This window comes from Sinocyclocheilus anshuiensis, unplaced genomic scaffold (genome assembly GCF_001515605.1).
Source record: "Sinocyclocheilus anshuiensis isolate Anshui unplaced genomic scaffold, SAMN03320099.WGS_v1.1 scaffold579, whole genome shotgun sequence".
Classification (NCBI taxonomy): Eukaryota; Metazoa; Chordata; class Actinopteri; order Cypriniformes; family Cyprinidae; genus Sinocyclocheilus; species Sinocyclocheilus anshuiensis.
The window spans coordinates 1,745,109-1,762,292 of record NW_015551075.1 but is presented as its reverse complement, the minus strand read 5'-3'; the positions used below and the strand labels follow the sequence as shown (position 1 = coordinate 1,762,292).

The following is a 17,184-nucleotide window of genomic DNA, read 5'->3' as shown; positions in this document are numbered from 1 at the left end:
GTGAGAACTATCACTTTAAGCAGTGTTTCCTGCTTGTTGAATGAACGTTGATGAAACAGAGATGGAAACTAAATGAAAAATGGTTTATTTTTTTTGTCCTAATTGCCGTTTACTGCATTCATGACAATATCTTTTATAATATCAGACTGGAAAGGGAAAAGATACTAAATACCTCATTAATATCAAATTAATACAAAGGGCATCTCAGGAACAGTGGTTTGAATCTTATTGCTCAGATAGGTCCTTCAAGATATCTTGGAGAGGTGAGGTGTCCAAGTCACAACATCTAACTACTGGGGTGCCTCAGGGCTCAGTTCTTGGACCACTTCTCTTCTCTGTCTACATGGCATCACTAGGTTCTGTCATTCAGAAACATGGCTTTTCATATCACTGCTATGCTGGTGACACTCAACTCTACCTCTCATTCCATCCTGATGATCCGACGATAGCTGCTCGCATTTCAGCTTGTCTAACAGACATTTCTTGCTGGATGAAGGACCATCACCTTGAACTCAACCTTGCCAAGATAGAACTGCTTGTGGTTCCATCAAACCCATCGTTTCATCACAATTTCACCATCCAGTTAGGCACATCATCCATAACTCCTTCAAAAACAGCCAGAAACCTTGGAGTTGTGATTGATGATCAGCTGACTTTCTCAGACCACATTGCTAAAACTGCCCGGTCCTACAGATTTGCTTTATTCAACATCAAGAAGATCAGGCCCTTTCTTTCGGAACATGCTTCACAACTCCTTGTTCAAGCTCTTGTTCTGTCCAGGCTGGACTATTGCTCTCTTGGCAGGTCTTCCAGCCAGTTCTGTCAAACCGTTACAATTAATCCAGAATGCGGCAGCAAGATTAATTTTTAATGAGCCGAAAAGAATGCACGCCACACCTCTGTTTATCAATTTGCACTGGCTACCCATAGCTGCTCGCATAAAATTCAAGGCATTAATGTTTGCCTACACTAGCCTCTAACATTAGCTTGCTCTATTCTTTTTCTATTATATCTGTTTTCTTTTTATTTATTATATGATTAAAAAAAACATGCTACGTGTACTGCATTAAGCTGAGACTTGTTATAGCACTTGCATGTCATTGCTCTTTTGTTGATTTTGATTGCTTCCATTGTCCTCATTTGTAAGTCGCTTTGGATAAAAGCTAAATGTCTAAATGTAATGTGATGTAAATATAATACCTCAACAGGGTGTCAAAAAGACTTGAATATGTTTAGTCAACAGCTATCTGTCAGTGCTCGAAACCCCAGTGATTATAGCATGTCTGACAGTCTGGACCTGCATTTAAAAAAAAACTAATTATATATACAGTCCAGTTTTGCAGGCAGAAGCTGTCCATTCTTTGTGGAAATCTCTTGTCTCTTACCTCTGAACACGGGCCGCACTTGGCACCAAACACAAAGCTTTGTGCTTGTGCTGCAAACAACGAATGAAAGCGAAACGTTAATCATAAACTGGGCCAATGACATCAACCTGCATCCTGATTCTAACCGCGTCCATCTCATTCGGGAAAAACACAGAGAGGAGCAAAAGGAAGGGAGTGTTTGAGGGGAAGACCTGTGATTCAGACGCAGCAGCGTTCAGCTCTAACAAGACAAACTCAAAGACAGGTGGCCAGAAATCAGTTATTTTAGCAAGCGTGAGAAGATGATGGTAATGCGTGAGCCCTGCTATTGAGGAGGAGACAGGTGTGAGAGACGTTTTAAAATTCTGAAATTATTCATATTATGTTATTATTTTTCAGTGAATCATCTGACTTTAAACACTTACAGTTTGACTTTGAATTGTGATTATTAACTGCAGCTATTCATGCCTTCTAACCTAGCAAATATCACATATTTTCACTCACCACTCTCTTAATAATAAACTACACTAAAAGTTTTGTTTTGTGTTTCAAAGTAGTCTTCTGCTTACCAAGGCTGCATTTATTTGATTACAAATACAGTAAAAAAAGGAATAATGTGAAATAGTTTTCTATTTGAATCTATTTTAAAATGTAATTTATTCCTGTGATCAAAGCTGAATTTTCAGCATCATTACTCTAGTCTTCAGTGTCACATGATCCTTCAGAAATCATTCTAATATGCTGATTTGCTGCTCAAGAAACATTTCTGATTATTATCAATGTTAAAAGCAGTTGTGCTACTTAATATATTTGTGACAGTTCAAAAGAACAGCATTTATTTGAAATAGAAATCTTAATAGAAAATAAATAAGAGAATTAAATGTCTTTTCTTACACTTTTGATCAATTTAATGCATCCTTTTTGAATAAAAGTTGTAATGTCTTTCAAAAAATAAAAAAAAATTTACCCCAAACTTTTGAACAGGAGTATGTGTATGACATATAGAAAATGTTTTGGTTAAAAAAGCTACAAGTTAGCCATGACCAGTCATTTCTCGCACTATTTTTGGCAAAAAAAAATAAAATAAATAAAATTAAAAAAAAAATATATATATATGAATACTTAGGACCATGTGATATTTCAGTTTTTCTTTTTTAATAAATCTGCAAAAATGTCAACAATTCTGTGTTTTTCTGTCAATATGGGGTGCTGTGTGTACATTAATGAGGAAAAAAAATTAACTTAAATGATTTTAGCAAATGGCTGCAATATAACAAAGAGTGAAAAATTTAAGGGGGTCTGAATACTTTCCGTACCCACTGTATATATAAAAGTTAATAAAATAATTAATAATAATAATAATGTATATAATAATAATTATTTTATTTATTTATTTTAATTGTAATTCATTTGGACTTTTTTAAATGACACTTTTTGTGTAAAATTTTTTTAAATTATTTAGAAATTGAGTTTTATGTTTTTCCTTTTTTATTATTTTGACGAAGTGAAGAACTTTGAATTGACACAGTTTATGAAATGTGCTATGTTAAAATATCATCATAATTAGGCCCAGAACACCCGAGCAACCACATAGCAACATCGCGGCAACACATTGCACCCTAGCATTGTAGCGGTGCTTTTAATACAGTATGCATTTTCCTTATTAACCATTCTTACGTCTTATCTATATTACAGTTCAGAGAGGATGCAAAATAGAGTGAAAAGCAGTAACTTTAGAACTGTTCGTTTGTCTCACATTACTGTGTCTAGTTTCTACTTCTTTATTTAAAAAAATGAGACACTAGTGTTTTTATTTCTTTGATGATTCCAAAGCAATGTAACTTCCTCATTATCTTGTCATGAAATTAATTGCACTTGGCTTTACATTGAGCGAAAATGTATGTGTGCTATAAACATGATGGAACATGCAAGACCAAAATCTGTTGAAATCATTAGCCGTGATTATTATTCAGGTTTTTCTCGGCTTTGAAGAACCACAGCTGAGAGCCGGCGCCGCTGCCAAAGGCACCGCAAGTGAAAAAACGCTCTTTATATAACTTGTGCCTGGGCCAACTGTATTTGTGGTTGGAGGAAATTTCTCCTCGCTTGAGTCATTGAGATCACTTGCTCTCGGTTGTTTGCCCCTTTGTGCTCTTTGATCCGTCTTTTCTTTCCTTCGCTCTATCTGTTCCTCCTCTGTTCCCTCCAACCACTCAGACAGATGTAGCGTTCTCTTCCCTGACCCACGCTAACACCGCAATCAGGACGGGATCCAAACACTGCCTCCATAAGCCTCGCTGCCCGGCCGTAGTGCTGCGGTGCGAGCGGAAACCGACGGACTGGGGCTATTGTGTTTGACCTTTGACCTCTGCTTGTCCTCAGAGGGACTCGCCTTCTACGCTTGCCAAGAGAGACTGTACACACTTTTGTTTGTTTGCTTGGCTCTCGACTGAAGCGGTTCGACTAAATAATGATCTCCCACAGTACAGTACAGAAGTGCTGGAAGCAGTGGAGTTAAAACCACTGAGAAAGTATAGTGTAAAACAGATGAACATTTGTAAAGCTGTATGTCTATACATGCATTTAGCATCATTTAAAATACAGGAAATGCATATAAATGTAGTTTCTATCTTGGTGGTGATGGGATTCTGCCGTACTGTGAGTGATTAAAAATAGCCCGAGCATTTGACAGACTTGAGCAAGAAGTGTTTGTCATCTGCCTGTAGCAGCTTGTGTTGTTTGAGTGATTCAAGATCACAAAACCTTCAACCTGCAGAATCTATCTATCTATCTATCTATCTATCTATCTATCTACAGTGGTGTGAAAAAGTGTTGGCCCCCTTCCTGATTTCTTATTTTTTTGCATGTTTGTCACACTTTAATGTTTCAGATCATCAAACAAATTTAAATATTAGTAAAAGATAGCACAAGTGAACACAACATGCAGTTTTTAAATGAAGGTTTTTATTATTAATTATTCCAAAAATACATGGCCCTGTGTGAAAAAGTGTTTGCCCCTTTGACTAATATTTAAATTTGTTTGATGATCTTAAACATTAAAGTGTGACAAACATGCAAAAAAATAAGAAATCAGGAAGGGGGCCAACACTTTTTCACACCACTATCTATCTATCTATCTATCTGTCTATCTCTCTGTCTGTCTGTCATTCGTTTGTTCATTTTCTATCTATCTGTCTGTCTGTCCGTCCGTCCGTCTATCGTTTGTTCGTTCGTTAGTTAGTTCGTTCATTCTATCGTTCTATCTATCTAGCTGTCTGTCTGCCGTTTGTTCGTTCGTTCATTGATTCTATTGTTTGTTCGTTCATTTGTTCTATCTCTCTGTATCTGTCTATCTATCTATCGTTCGTTCATTAGTTAATTAGTTAGTTAGTTAGTTAATTTGTTCTATCTGTCTCTCTGTCTGTCATTTGTCTGTTCGTTCGTTCGTTGGTTAGTTAGTTCGTTCATTCTATCGTTTGTTCGTTCATTTGTTCTATCTATCTATCTATCTGTCTGTCTGTCTGTCTGTCATTGTATCGTTCTATCTATCTATCGTTCTATCATTTTATCTATTTATTTGTCTGTCTATCTATCTGTCTGTCTGTCTCTATCGTTCTTTCTGTCGTTCCATCATTCTTTCTGTTGTTCCATCATTCTTTCTGTCGTTCTATCATTCTATCTAGCTATATCTATTTATTGGTCTGTCATTTTATCTATCATTCTATCGACTTATTTATCTTTCATTATTTATTTAGTTAATTTTTTTTTTTTTATCTACCGTTAAAAAAAAAAAAATGATGATAAATAAAAAAAACTAAGATATTCCATTCCAGAATTCCAAAACATCAGTCTGAAGTTTTTTGCAGCAACCTCCTCTCAATTTCGTCCATCGTTTCTGCCAGGATGTAATTGTTCTTAATTTCCAAAACCCTTCAGCTCAAATTTAGCTTCCATTTTTCCAAGATTGTCAATTTCTTCCATGTGTGGCCCAGATTCCTGCAGCGGGTTTGTTCTCCTACTGTATGTAGCTCTTCCCAGGTTAATTTGGTTCTTTTGCTGTGCTTTTGTTGAGGAATGCCTCTGAGACGCAGTCACCTTTTAGTAATTACCTGCTCATGTTTCATGTTGAAAGAGCATCTCTGTTTTGCAGTTAGAAAGAGCAGAGTGAGCCGTGTCTTTAGCTCTGGGATCAGCTCTTATCAGAGGACGGCCGTTTCAGAAATGCGGCATTTTGGATTTTTCCCTTCAAATAGAAGTTAACCTCTTGCAAGTCAAGCCCTGGATTGAAATTCATCTGTTCTCCAGCTCCCCGTTTTTCTCGACAATTTTCTTCAATTAGTTCAGCTCAAGCACTTAACTCACACACTGTGCTGTGTGTTCTGGACTTGATTAAATTTATACTTTAATACATTTAAGATTAATATTTGAAAATTGTGTGTTGAAAATGTGTATTTTTAGAATGCAGAAAAAAGCCCTTGACTAACAAAAGAGGATGTAGATGTATCAGAGAATAGTTTCAGCTTCATTACATTAAAACATTTGGTCCCACTTTATATTAAGTGGCCCTGATACCTGTGTACTTACATGATTTTTAAATGGGTTTAATATATCATGCAGCCTTGGGAAACTGTCTAATAATGTGTTTTATGGATTCTCGTCCGTGAAATGCGCCACTTCCGTTATTTTGCCAGTTAGTCGACGCGAGCAAAATGAAGTCGAGGATTTTTAAAAATCGAATAGTCGAATAAAATCGACGAATCGCGACAGCCCTAATTGCATGGTAAATCTAATATAAAGTGTAACACTTTCTTTACCAAAAAGTGCTGTTAGTCCTGTTACACATTTGTACTTTCATTACCAAAAAGTGTTGTTACCAATGTCCTGTTACACATTTGTACTTACACAAACCATTCAGTGGGTTCAACCATATCAGAGCTGTAGATACTATGTACCAATGTGTACTTACACTGTGGTTACATACTATGTACACATCTAGTTACTATGTCAGTACACAGGTATTAGGGCCACTTAATATAAATTGGGACCCAAACATTTTATTAGAATGTTTATCATTTTCTGTCATTCTATCCATCCATCCATCCATCCATCCATCCATCAAATGTCTTTTATTCGGTATTTTATTATTTTATCTCTCATTATAATAAGTTTATTTTAAGTTATTATTTATCTACCCTGTCAAAAAGAACAGCAGTAATTTATCTGTTGGTTTTTGTGTCTGTCTGTCTGTTTTATTACATATTACTATCAATTCCTGCTTCTATTTTTATTTTGCTTTACATCATTTTAACTCATTATATGAAAAACTAGATATTTATTAGGTTTTAATAATTATCTGATACTTTAACTGATTCTATCCAGTGTCTGTGCTCTTTCTCTCCAGAAGTTATGAACAATAAAAAATTTCTTTGTACTCTTTTAAACTTTGGGTAGGTTTTGTGTATCTCTTAACCTCCTCACACTAGTGCGTGTCAATGCGTTCGTCTATTGTTATTGCAGTCTCCAGTTTCTTTTTCGCTTGTAAAACAACGGTCTGGGCCAGTGTTGCCACCTGCCTCAGACTGAGTGTACAGACTTTGCACAGGTATAAAAACCAGGCTTTGCATGTACAGTACGCTGATGGCGAAATTTGCACCAAACAATAGCGGAGAATACTTTGGGTTTATACTATAAGACTATAACATTGTCAGAATGCAGAATCAAGTGAGCTGGTCAGGTATACAGATGGATAGACTAGTATGAAGTACACAGGTATTTCCTTCAGAAAATATAAGTTTAGGTTTTGAATAATTACCCTGTGCTCATTTTCTCCGTTTTCACCCTGAAGATCTGCAGCTCTGTGGTGTGGAAATCAGAAGCATGTGCGAGGTGAAAAGTTTAGAGCAGGATGGATTTACGTAGCAATCATTAAAACACCATCTGATGCTGATGAGCGAAGGATTTGCTTGTTTTTAGGGAGACTGAATGTGTCCCGAGCCGCTGATCTGAGATCCGGTGTGCTGTCGGCTGTATGGTGAGTTAGTCGGGGATGAGCTGGCCCTGAATCAGTGCTTCGAGAGGAGGGAGTGAGAGGGGTCAACACGAGCAGGAAATCATCAGCGCTGTGGATAAATATGGCAGTGTGCCTCAGGCCCGTCTGGACGTATTAAAGAGTCACACACAAAGAGCTCTTGTGTCTAGACTGACCACTGCATGTGGCTTGACTTTCAGTGATGAACGAGTGACTCGCAGGTTAAAAGACTGTTGCTAGAGGAGGGGGAGAATAACCCCTGCTCAAATCATTCACCCACCCTGCTCAAATCCACTGACATGTGTCTAGATCTTAGGAAGTGTTGTTTTAACTAAAATCCAAGTAGTTGTTTCATTTCTGAATGTTTGATTTAAAGGTGGTGTGTCTACTTTCTGCACCATTCGTCACCATGAAATTGCAAAAATAATGGCTGTATTGATTTTTTTAGTATTGTTTAAATACTATTATGGGGTAACACTTTACAATAAGGTTCCATTAGTTAATGTATTAACTAACATGAACAAACAATGAACAATACATTTGTTACAGTATTTATTCATCTTTGTTAATGTTAGTTAATGAAAATACAGTTGTTCACTGTTAGTTCGTGTTAATTCACAGTGCATTATCTAATGTTAACAAGCACAACTTTTGATTTTAATAATGCATGATTAAATGTTGGAATTAACATCAGCTAAGATTGATAAATGCTGTAGAAGTATTGTTCATTCTTAGTTCATGTTAACTGAAGTAGTTAACTAATTAACCTTATTGTAAAGTGTTACCCTAAATACTATTATAGTATTCATTCATATTTTGAATTGGCTTTTATTTCTATATTTTCAGTTTACATTTTAATTTTAATTTTGTAGTGCTTTTGACGTTTTTGTTTTTTTTTTTCAAAATTATTTATCTATTTAGCTTCAGTTTATTTTATTTTATTAATTTTATTACTTCAACTTGAACTTATTTTATTTCAGTTATAGTTAAGCAACATTTCTAAAAAAAAAAGTATTTGTTTCTTTTTGTCTTTATTTATTTTTTTAATTATAAAGTTTTTCATTTAATATTTATATTTTGTTTTATTTTAGCTTTATTTCAATTAGTGAAAACCACTTTAATAGTTTATTAGTTAACAATAACACCACTGATTTGTTACATCATATTAGCATGCTGCCTACTTTTTCTGCAATATCTTTATATGGCAGGAATAATAAGAATATATGATATTCCATTCAGTCAATGACTGTTTTCAAACAGGTATTCCTGCGTCCAGACTTACAGCATTGGTTTGACCAGTGCCGTTTTGGTCGTGATGCACAGACAAACAGTTTTAACAATGTGGTGCCAGAGAATCAATCAATTTGGAGAATCATTCCAGGAATCATTTATATTTCTCTATCCGCATTGCAATGGGATAGAGAAACATATGGTAGTATGATGATCCAATATTTTCATGTATTTTAGCTTAATGTGGATAGACAACTGTCAATCAGCATTCTGAAGGACAATTCTGATAAAAAGTGTGACTGTTTGAGCATCACAACAAAAACCGACATGGCAACAGTGGTTTAACCAATGGTGTACATTTGCAGGTGGGCCTTCTGTTTGTTCCAACCAATGGCAGATGTTCAAAAAAGTTGTTGAAAGACATCAATTCACAATATCATACTATTCTCATTATACACAAATAGTTAACCTTAGAATGTCACGATTGACCAATCAGAATCAAGCATTCCGGTTTTTCCAGGATCTGATTGTATACTGCATTCTAAACTAGTCTGTGTGTTCTAAACTAAAGAGACAGTCTCATTTTATCATGCCTTGAGGCATCTGTGCAACATCCTGCCCTGAAAAACGTGTGCCCTGTTCCAGACATATGCAAACACTTATAGAAAGAATGTCAAAGCAGGACGACATGTACGATCTCTCCAATGAGCAATTCATCCACTCTGCATCTCACTTTGCATTAACAACCCTTCCGTTTTAAATTTATTTAGCAGATTTAATGCTTATGCACATTTGACCCCGTATACATGGTTTATTTTTCTATATCTGGTATGTCGGCACGGCGGTGCTGCTATAATAAACGTTTGCGAGTCGATCCATGATGTCATGCTCTGAATGCATGGATACTGATCCTGCGGGAGAGATCGACCCGACGAGCCAACACCGCCCGAATACGCCGGGCAGCCTCCGCAGGCATGCGCTGTGATTACCGTTAAGCCATTTTTATTACCGACTTTACAGCCTCCAGGTGTTTGCTCATGAACACGATTGTGAGTCTGGCTGGAATTGGTCTTAATAAGCCCGGCCTGTGACAGAAGCTCTTGACTCATGGCTGCTTCATTGGCTGAACAAACTAACCTCTCGGGTTGGGGCTCCTGATGGAAACACTCTTGGACCTGATGTAATTCGTCTGAATGGGATTTGAGGGCCGAGTGAAATGGTCGTCCTGCTGAGCCTCTGAAGCGCTTCATTCAGTTGTCCCTCTCAGTCAGTTTTTATATGAATGTATCTCCTCTGATTTCTGCCCACCAGTCAGTCCTGAAAGGTTTTTTTTTTTTTTTTTGTGGAAAATGTAAGAAGTGTGTTAAATAGAGGGTCTTGCTGTGAACTTTTGCATGTGCAGTGCAAAAGAAAGAACTGAGGGAATTACTTCAGGAATGAAGAAACTCTTAGTAAGATAATTGTGAGAAGTCTATCTACGGTATATTCATAATCCATTATCAGTCTCTAGTTTTCTGTATTTCACCAATCATCCTCTCTCCAAATTGATTTACTTTGCTGGTAGCTTTTTATTTATTTATTTATTTTGTTTTAGTTTAATTTTTATTATTATCATTATTATTATTTAAAAAAAAACAAAAGTTGTAAAGTGTTACCACATTTTTTAATACATTTAATTACTGATATATTACACTTTCTAATATATTCATATTTTTTTATTCCATTGAAATGACTTATTCTTTAATAAATCAATATCACAATGAATATCATTACAAGCAGCATGTTAAATTTGTGTTGAACAATACTGATAATAAGTTTTAAAATGTTGTTGAAATTTTGTTTGGTTAATTTAAAGATGAGTTTGAAAAAACAAGAACCACTGGACTACTTGTTCGGTTTATTTTCTAGCAAATAAATGTTTATTTCAGTCAGGACCACTTTTGAAAATAATAATAATAATGCATTTTATACAACAGTTCATTCTGGTTCTCAAATCTGATTGGTTGAGAACCGTGAGATATTGTACTGGTATCGCTACAGGAATGCTCTGTCACAATTTTGTATCACTCCGCTTGTTCTAGCCGGGTCTATGTTTTTTTTAATTATTATTCACTGAGCTAATCGTAGAGTGCGTTAGTTAATATAAGAAACGTCTAGCTTCGCAGTCTCTCTCTCTCATTTGGATGCACGTCTTGCGGCATTGTTTCTCTCTTATAACCTCATTATTTCTCACTAATAACCTAACTGAAGCAGCACATGCCCTTGATACGGATTCTAAAAGTGACGTGCGTATAACTGTCAACTTGAGCTTTGAATCCGTGGCAGAAGGAAGTAGTTCCGCACAAAAGAGGGTTTTATTAGGCACTCCGTTGTTTCTTGTTTAATTACACACATGTTCCGTCGAACTGTTGTATAAACGCAATATCACTCTCGTACTCGAGCGATACCGGCTCTATATCAGCGCTGTGATTGCCTCTGGCACTCGGACTGTGGCCTCGTGCCTCTGGCCTAATCACAGCCGCTGATATAGAGCCGGTATCGCTCTCGTATTCGAGTGATATTGCTCATTTATTTAATGGCGCCTTTCAAAACACCCAAGGTCACCTCGTAATAATACATTTATTGGCAATTCTTGAATTTGGCGAAAGCTTAGGCTTTAAGGTGTCCAGCTGCCATACATTATAGCAATAAGCCCCAAGAAGCCGTGGTTTACAGTGAATTTATAACAGCTAAGGGGCATTGTTAGGCACGACGCGAAGCGGAGTAAGGTTTCATAAAATAATACAGAGCAAATAAAGTTGATATAATGATATTAATAAAAACTGTATTCTTCCACCAAACAATGTAGTTCCTCAGAATCAGTTGTGGTTGCAACAAAGTGTTTGCCAAGCAACAGACAAACGTAAACAAAGGTGTATGTTTGTAGAGTAATTTACAACAGCTTTGAACGTGGCTCAGCCAATCAGAATCAAGGACCGGAACTATCCGTTTTATAAAAGAAAGTTTAAGATCCATCCTTAGGTGTGAATCCCCCAGCCTGGCAATAACCAGATATTTCTTAGCTACACACATATGCAGAAAATACAACAATTGCAAAATAAAGAGAGTGACATGAATTCAGTCATAATAGTTCTAAGAAGAACCCACAGCAGTTTATGGAGCTGCTAGGAGGTGAAGGGGTGGAGGTGGGTGCAAATGTCTGTGCGACCGACTGAAGAGCATGCATTTGAATGTCTTAAATACGGTTCTTGATTAGAGTAGGTGGAGTAATTGATCAGCTGAGCATCAGCTGATATGGTAGAGATTAGTGGTCTGCCTGAACTACGCTTCAATTCAATTCGGTCACACAAACTCTATATTCCTTTCACAACTAAGCACAGTTTTTTGGGGGATGCTTCCCTGGGCCAGATTAATTTTGGGTTCTCCATTTCCATCACAGCCCTGCAATCATGTCTGTTATTAATGCGAATGTCAGAGTTCTCCAAAGTGTGTTTTTCTTTTTCCAGCACAACTCGCACAAACACATACTTACACTCTTACTCACACAGCCGTTGTGTAAATAATAATGTTTAATGTAAAAAAAATAAAAATTATGGAACATTATTGGAGCGCTGAGGTTTAAAATCCTAGCAATTGACTGGTCTTTTGAATGCAGCTTTGTTTAATGCTGTTTGTATCTCTGCAGGTATTGGTGGAATGGAGGAATTCATTCTCAAGTCGGCCACCATCTCAACATCTCCGGCCTGCCCGCCCTTCACGCCACTCAACTTTGAAGCTACGCCCATCGTCAGAGTAGCAGTCGAGCCCAAACATCCAAGTACGTGTTTATGAGCAAAACCAGTCAAGCACAGAACGCATTAAACACATTTTGAGTAGCATTTCGCAAAGCAGTGCAACAGGTAAAGCATTTTGGGACTGTTGGATAAAAAAAAAAACATAACTGATAAGCAAAAAGCGTAGAAGAGTGCATTGAATCATCAAGATGACTCAGTAGTAAAAAAATGAACAAGCCGTTCAGAACAGTTATTTTTTTCTCTGCCCTGGAGCTAGTCGTGCTTCTGAATGTAGAAACTTTTAGGGTGTATATTTAGTAAGCTTAGTATCTTTTTCCAAGCATCTGTGTTGATTCTGTTATAAAATCTTGTGAGCTGATAAGCCTAACAATACAGAGCACGTATTAATATTGGATAAACTTTTACAATTAATTTGAACTATGTGTGTCTATGCTTTTTGGTATTGAAAAATTATTTTATATTTATCTATACTATATTTATCTACGCACAGACTACCATTCCCTTTGGGGTCTGCATTTTTTATTTATTAATTTTATTTTATTATAACTTAACTGTTTTTATTTGAGTGTATATTTAAAATGTAATTTATGCGAGATATTATCGGACTGATATCAGAATCCGCCAATAATGGCTTTAAATGTAAATATCGGCATCGGCCCGATATGAAAAATTATGTCGATAAGAGGAATGCGTTAACTCACATGTGCTCAGGGTGTGCTAGCGATTAGATCACATCAGCAGTGTGGCTCATTCTTGAAGCAAAGTTTTGTCTGAATGATGTTTTGTCAGCGACTGTTTTGGATCGCTGCATTTAATCTGTGAAAGCACATACAGAATGACACGTTCAGTGTGCGATAGAGTAAACAGTAATAGCACGTGCAGTGGCAGCAGTGGCAGCAGCGGCAGCCTCCCCCGGGTCCTAAAGTTTGGTAAAGTGTTTTAATCTGTAGGGGGCACTGTTGGCCTACTTCTAATTAAATTAAAAGTAAAATAGCCTACACAAATAACATTTAGACTGTGTCTCTGATTAAATAAAGCAGTAATTGATGTCATAAAATAATGAGTATGTTTTGATTTAAAGGTCAGAAGCTATAGCTTACATGAAAAAAAAAATCACAAACATGATACTTGTAAATTAAATAATTTTATATATACTGATTTATTAATTAATGTGTAATATGTTTTATTTTTTAAACAAATCATAAGCTCTAAAAGATTTTAAGAATTTTTACAGCTCTTTTGCTTTAGACCATCTACAAATGTTAAATCTTAAAATAAAATGTTAGGGTTAACACTGCATCTTTCTGGGGAAAAAAAAAGTAGCGATTGATATATGGTTTATTTATAGTTATTTTCAAAGCTTCAATGTACTGTCAAAAAACCTTCATTATTGTTTATTTAATTCTAACAAATAAGTTCTTGTTAAAAACTAACCAAAATTAAAAATATTTTGCTTATAATTTCTGCACAGGAGAGACTTGGTGTTGTTTCCAAACGAAAGGAAATATATCGGTATCGGCCAAAATGAGTTGAAAAATATCGGCATATCGGATATCGCAAAAATCCAATATGGTGCATCCCTATAATTTATTCCTGTGATGCAAAGTGTCAGTGTCACATGATCCTTCAGAAATCATTCTAATATGCTGATTTGCTTTTTAAAAAAACTTTTTTCAAATCAATGTTTAAAACCGTTATGCTGAGTAGTGCGTAATATTTTTGCGAAAACCGTGATGCAATTTTTTTTTTTTGATGAATAGAAAGAACGGCATTTATTTGAAATATATATTTTTTGTAACAATGTAAAAAGTGCATTGCATTTATTTATTGATTGATTTATTTTCAGTTGTATGCATTCCAATAGATTAAAACCCATGATCTTTTTGTTGCACGTGCCATTTTCTATTTGAGATTTTGTTATTTGATTGATTATTTTATTTTATTTCGTTATTTTTTATTTTTCTATCACATTTTTTCACCATCTTGTTGTTGTTTTTTCCCCACTTAAAGGGGTCATATGACGTTGCTAAAAAAGAACATTATTTTGTGTATATGGTCTAGTGAAATGTTTGTGTGGTTTAAGGTTCAAAAAACACATTATTTTCCACATACTGTACATTATTATTTCTCCTCTATGCCCCACCTTTCTGAAACCGTATATTTTTACAAAGCTCATCGGTCTGAAAAGCGAGGTGTGCTCTGATTGGCCAGCTATCCAGTGCGTTGTGATTGGCCGAATACCTCAAGCGTGTGGCGGAAATGTTATGCCACTTACCATACTGTGATGGAGCGACAAGACAAAAACATTAAAAAAAACATTATAAACGAGGCATTTGTTGCATCCAGTGGGGACATAATTACGGATTATAATGACTTATACTGTCTTTGTTGTTGCATCGTGCCACGTAAACATAAAACCATGTCTGCATTTGTGATCGGAGAAACGGCAAACAACAAGCGCTACTCTACACTGCTCAAAACTCGCGTTTGAATCGTCAGTGGCAAATCCTTTAAATATGAAAATGTACTTACAGGCTGTGAGTCAGCATTATTTGTCAGCATCATAGACTGTATAGGGTCAGCATGCGCGCCGAAGGGGAAACAGGGGAACTGAATGCACCGGAACACCGGCTTTGTAGGCTACTCTCCCAGGAAACAGTCCTTGTCCTCCGTAAAATGCGTTTCAGTACATTATGGCATTGACTTCTCCATGAAAGATACATGCAATACTACCTTACAATCTTCCCCAAATTAGGCATCTTAGAAGGCAATATTATTATGCTGTCTGTCTTTTGGAACAGGTTTTGCATTATTTAGCATACCTGTGATGCCTTAATATATTGCCTATGTAGACAGTTCACAGCTCACAAGTCACACAGATACAGAGCAGTGACTAACCATAAAAAGATGCATGAGCGTACAGATTAAATCGTCATGTCTCTAAGGCACAGCTATCCCTCAAAAAAGGTGTTTTAATGGTGATGTCTCCAGGTTCACTCAGCGGTGGTGTTGTGATTCTCATTAGCAGTGTCAGAGATGGCACGGAAACCCCGTCCTTCTCAAAGCATCACATTCGCTCATGTGGGACGCATTAGTCAAGAGCACAGCTGTAATGAGGAAGTTAAATGTTTCCCAGTTTAGCACACCAAAGAACTGTCTGATCTGGATTGCACGATCACACACAAACACAAGAGCTCATTGTGAGGGCGTTCACTGTCTCAGAGCGCTGTTTCAGGGTTTAGTTTCATAACCGTAACTTCAGCTTGCCTTTAGGTCAGGAGAGGCCATTGCTGGTGAAAACGCTCTTTATTAGAAGCGCTCTCATAGTGATAGTGTTACTGCTGTCACTACATTATGAACAGAAACTTACTTTGATGTCAGACAGCACTTTTACATGAGGAGAGAATGTGATTTTGTTTTAAAGGGTTATATCATAAATTTTTTTTTATCTTTTTCCTCCCGAGGTTAGGTTTTTGCACCCAAAGCAGTCATAATTTAGTTTTTATGACCCGTTATGACTCTTTGAACCTTAAACGGGACATTTTTTGCTACTTTATTTTTTAAAACACTCCCTGTTTGTGAAATGACTAACAGTGTTTTGTGCACTGACACATGTTTGCAGTCGGGTTGATATAGTTTACGCTGCTCCATCCTTCATCAGCTTCTTAACAAAGCTGCATCACATTGACAGCTTCACAAAACAAAATCTAGACTCAAATGTTCACAAAAATGTGTGTGTGTGTGTATGTGCAGGTGAGATGCCGAAGCTGGTGCGTGGGATGAGGTTACTGAACCAGGCCGACCCGTGTGCCGAAGTGTTGATTCAGGAGACAGGAGAGCATGTCCTGGTCACTGCAGGAGAAGTGCATCTACAACGCTGCCTGGATGACTTGAGAGAGAGGTGAGGAGCCACACACACACGCATATAAATGAACACGAATATATAATATTTTTTTTAAATAAAGGATGCATTACATTAATCACAAATATTTCTAATGTTACAACAAGTGATTTCTATTTCAAATAAATGCTATTCTTTGTAAGTTTTTATTCATCAAAGGATCCTGAAAAAAAAAGTTTAATGGTTTCCACAAAAATATGAAGCAGCATAACTGTTTTCAACATTGATGATAATAGGAAATGTCAAAATCGGCATAAATCAAAATCAGCATATTAGAATGATATTAGAATCCCTTCCTCTTTACTACTAGTTATAACACAAAATAAACATGAATGAATATCTCATGTCTCATGTAAACGCTCAAACAGTGTTCCAACCACAGAAAGATGTCAATAAAACAGCTTGTGAACATTACCTTTACATTTACCTCAATCAGTGTCCACAGCTTGTTTGTTTACTAGAGAAATTAACTCTAGAAAAGAGAATTTTGCTAAATATATGCACTGTATTAGCCTATATATTTTACTTAACCTTTTAGCAATGTCTTAATTATTTAATGTATATTTAAATAAATTTGTCATGAAAACAAGTTATTCCAGCCACTGTGTAAATCTTTATCTTGGAGTAGAAACACAATTTTATAATTAGATTTAGAAGTTAATATAAAAACTGCCTTGTGCAATTTACATGTTTTTTTATCCTTAAGAAAATTTTTAATTTTTAAAGACAGAGCCTATGTTAAGTAAACCACTGTTTAAGAAAAAAGAAGCAACTTTATTTGAAGTTTGTCTTTTACCCATGTCCCCCATATATACTGTGTGTGTGTGTATATATATATATATATATATATATATATATATATATATA

At 36.0% G+C, this 17,184-nt stretch overlaps 1 protein-coding gene across 1 annotated transcript in view; it reads left to right on the top strand.

Moving 5' to 3' along the window:
* The window catches only part of efl1 (elongation factor like GTPase 1), a 139,457-nt gene that overhangs the window by 95,267 nt on the left and 27,006 nt on the right, over positions 1-17,184 (top strand). The window contains exons 16-17 of the mRNA XM_016452221.1: positions 12,308-12,439; positions 16,170-16,317. Coding sequence (XP_016307707.1) covers positions 12,308-12,439; positions 16,170-16,317 — 280 coding nt within the window. The remainder of the gene's footprint in view (positions 1-12,307; positions 12,440-16,169; positions 16,318-17,184) is intronic.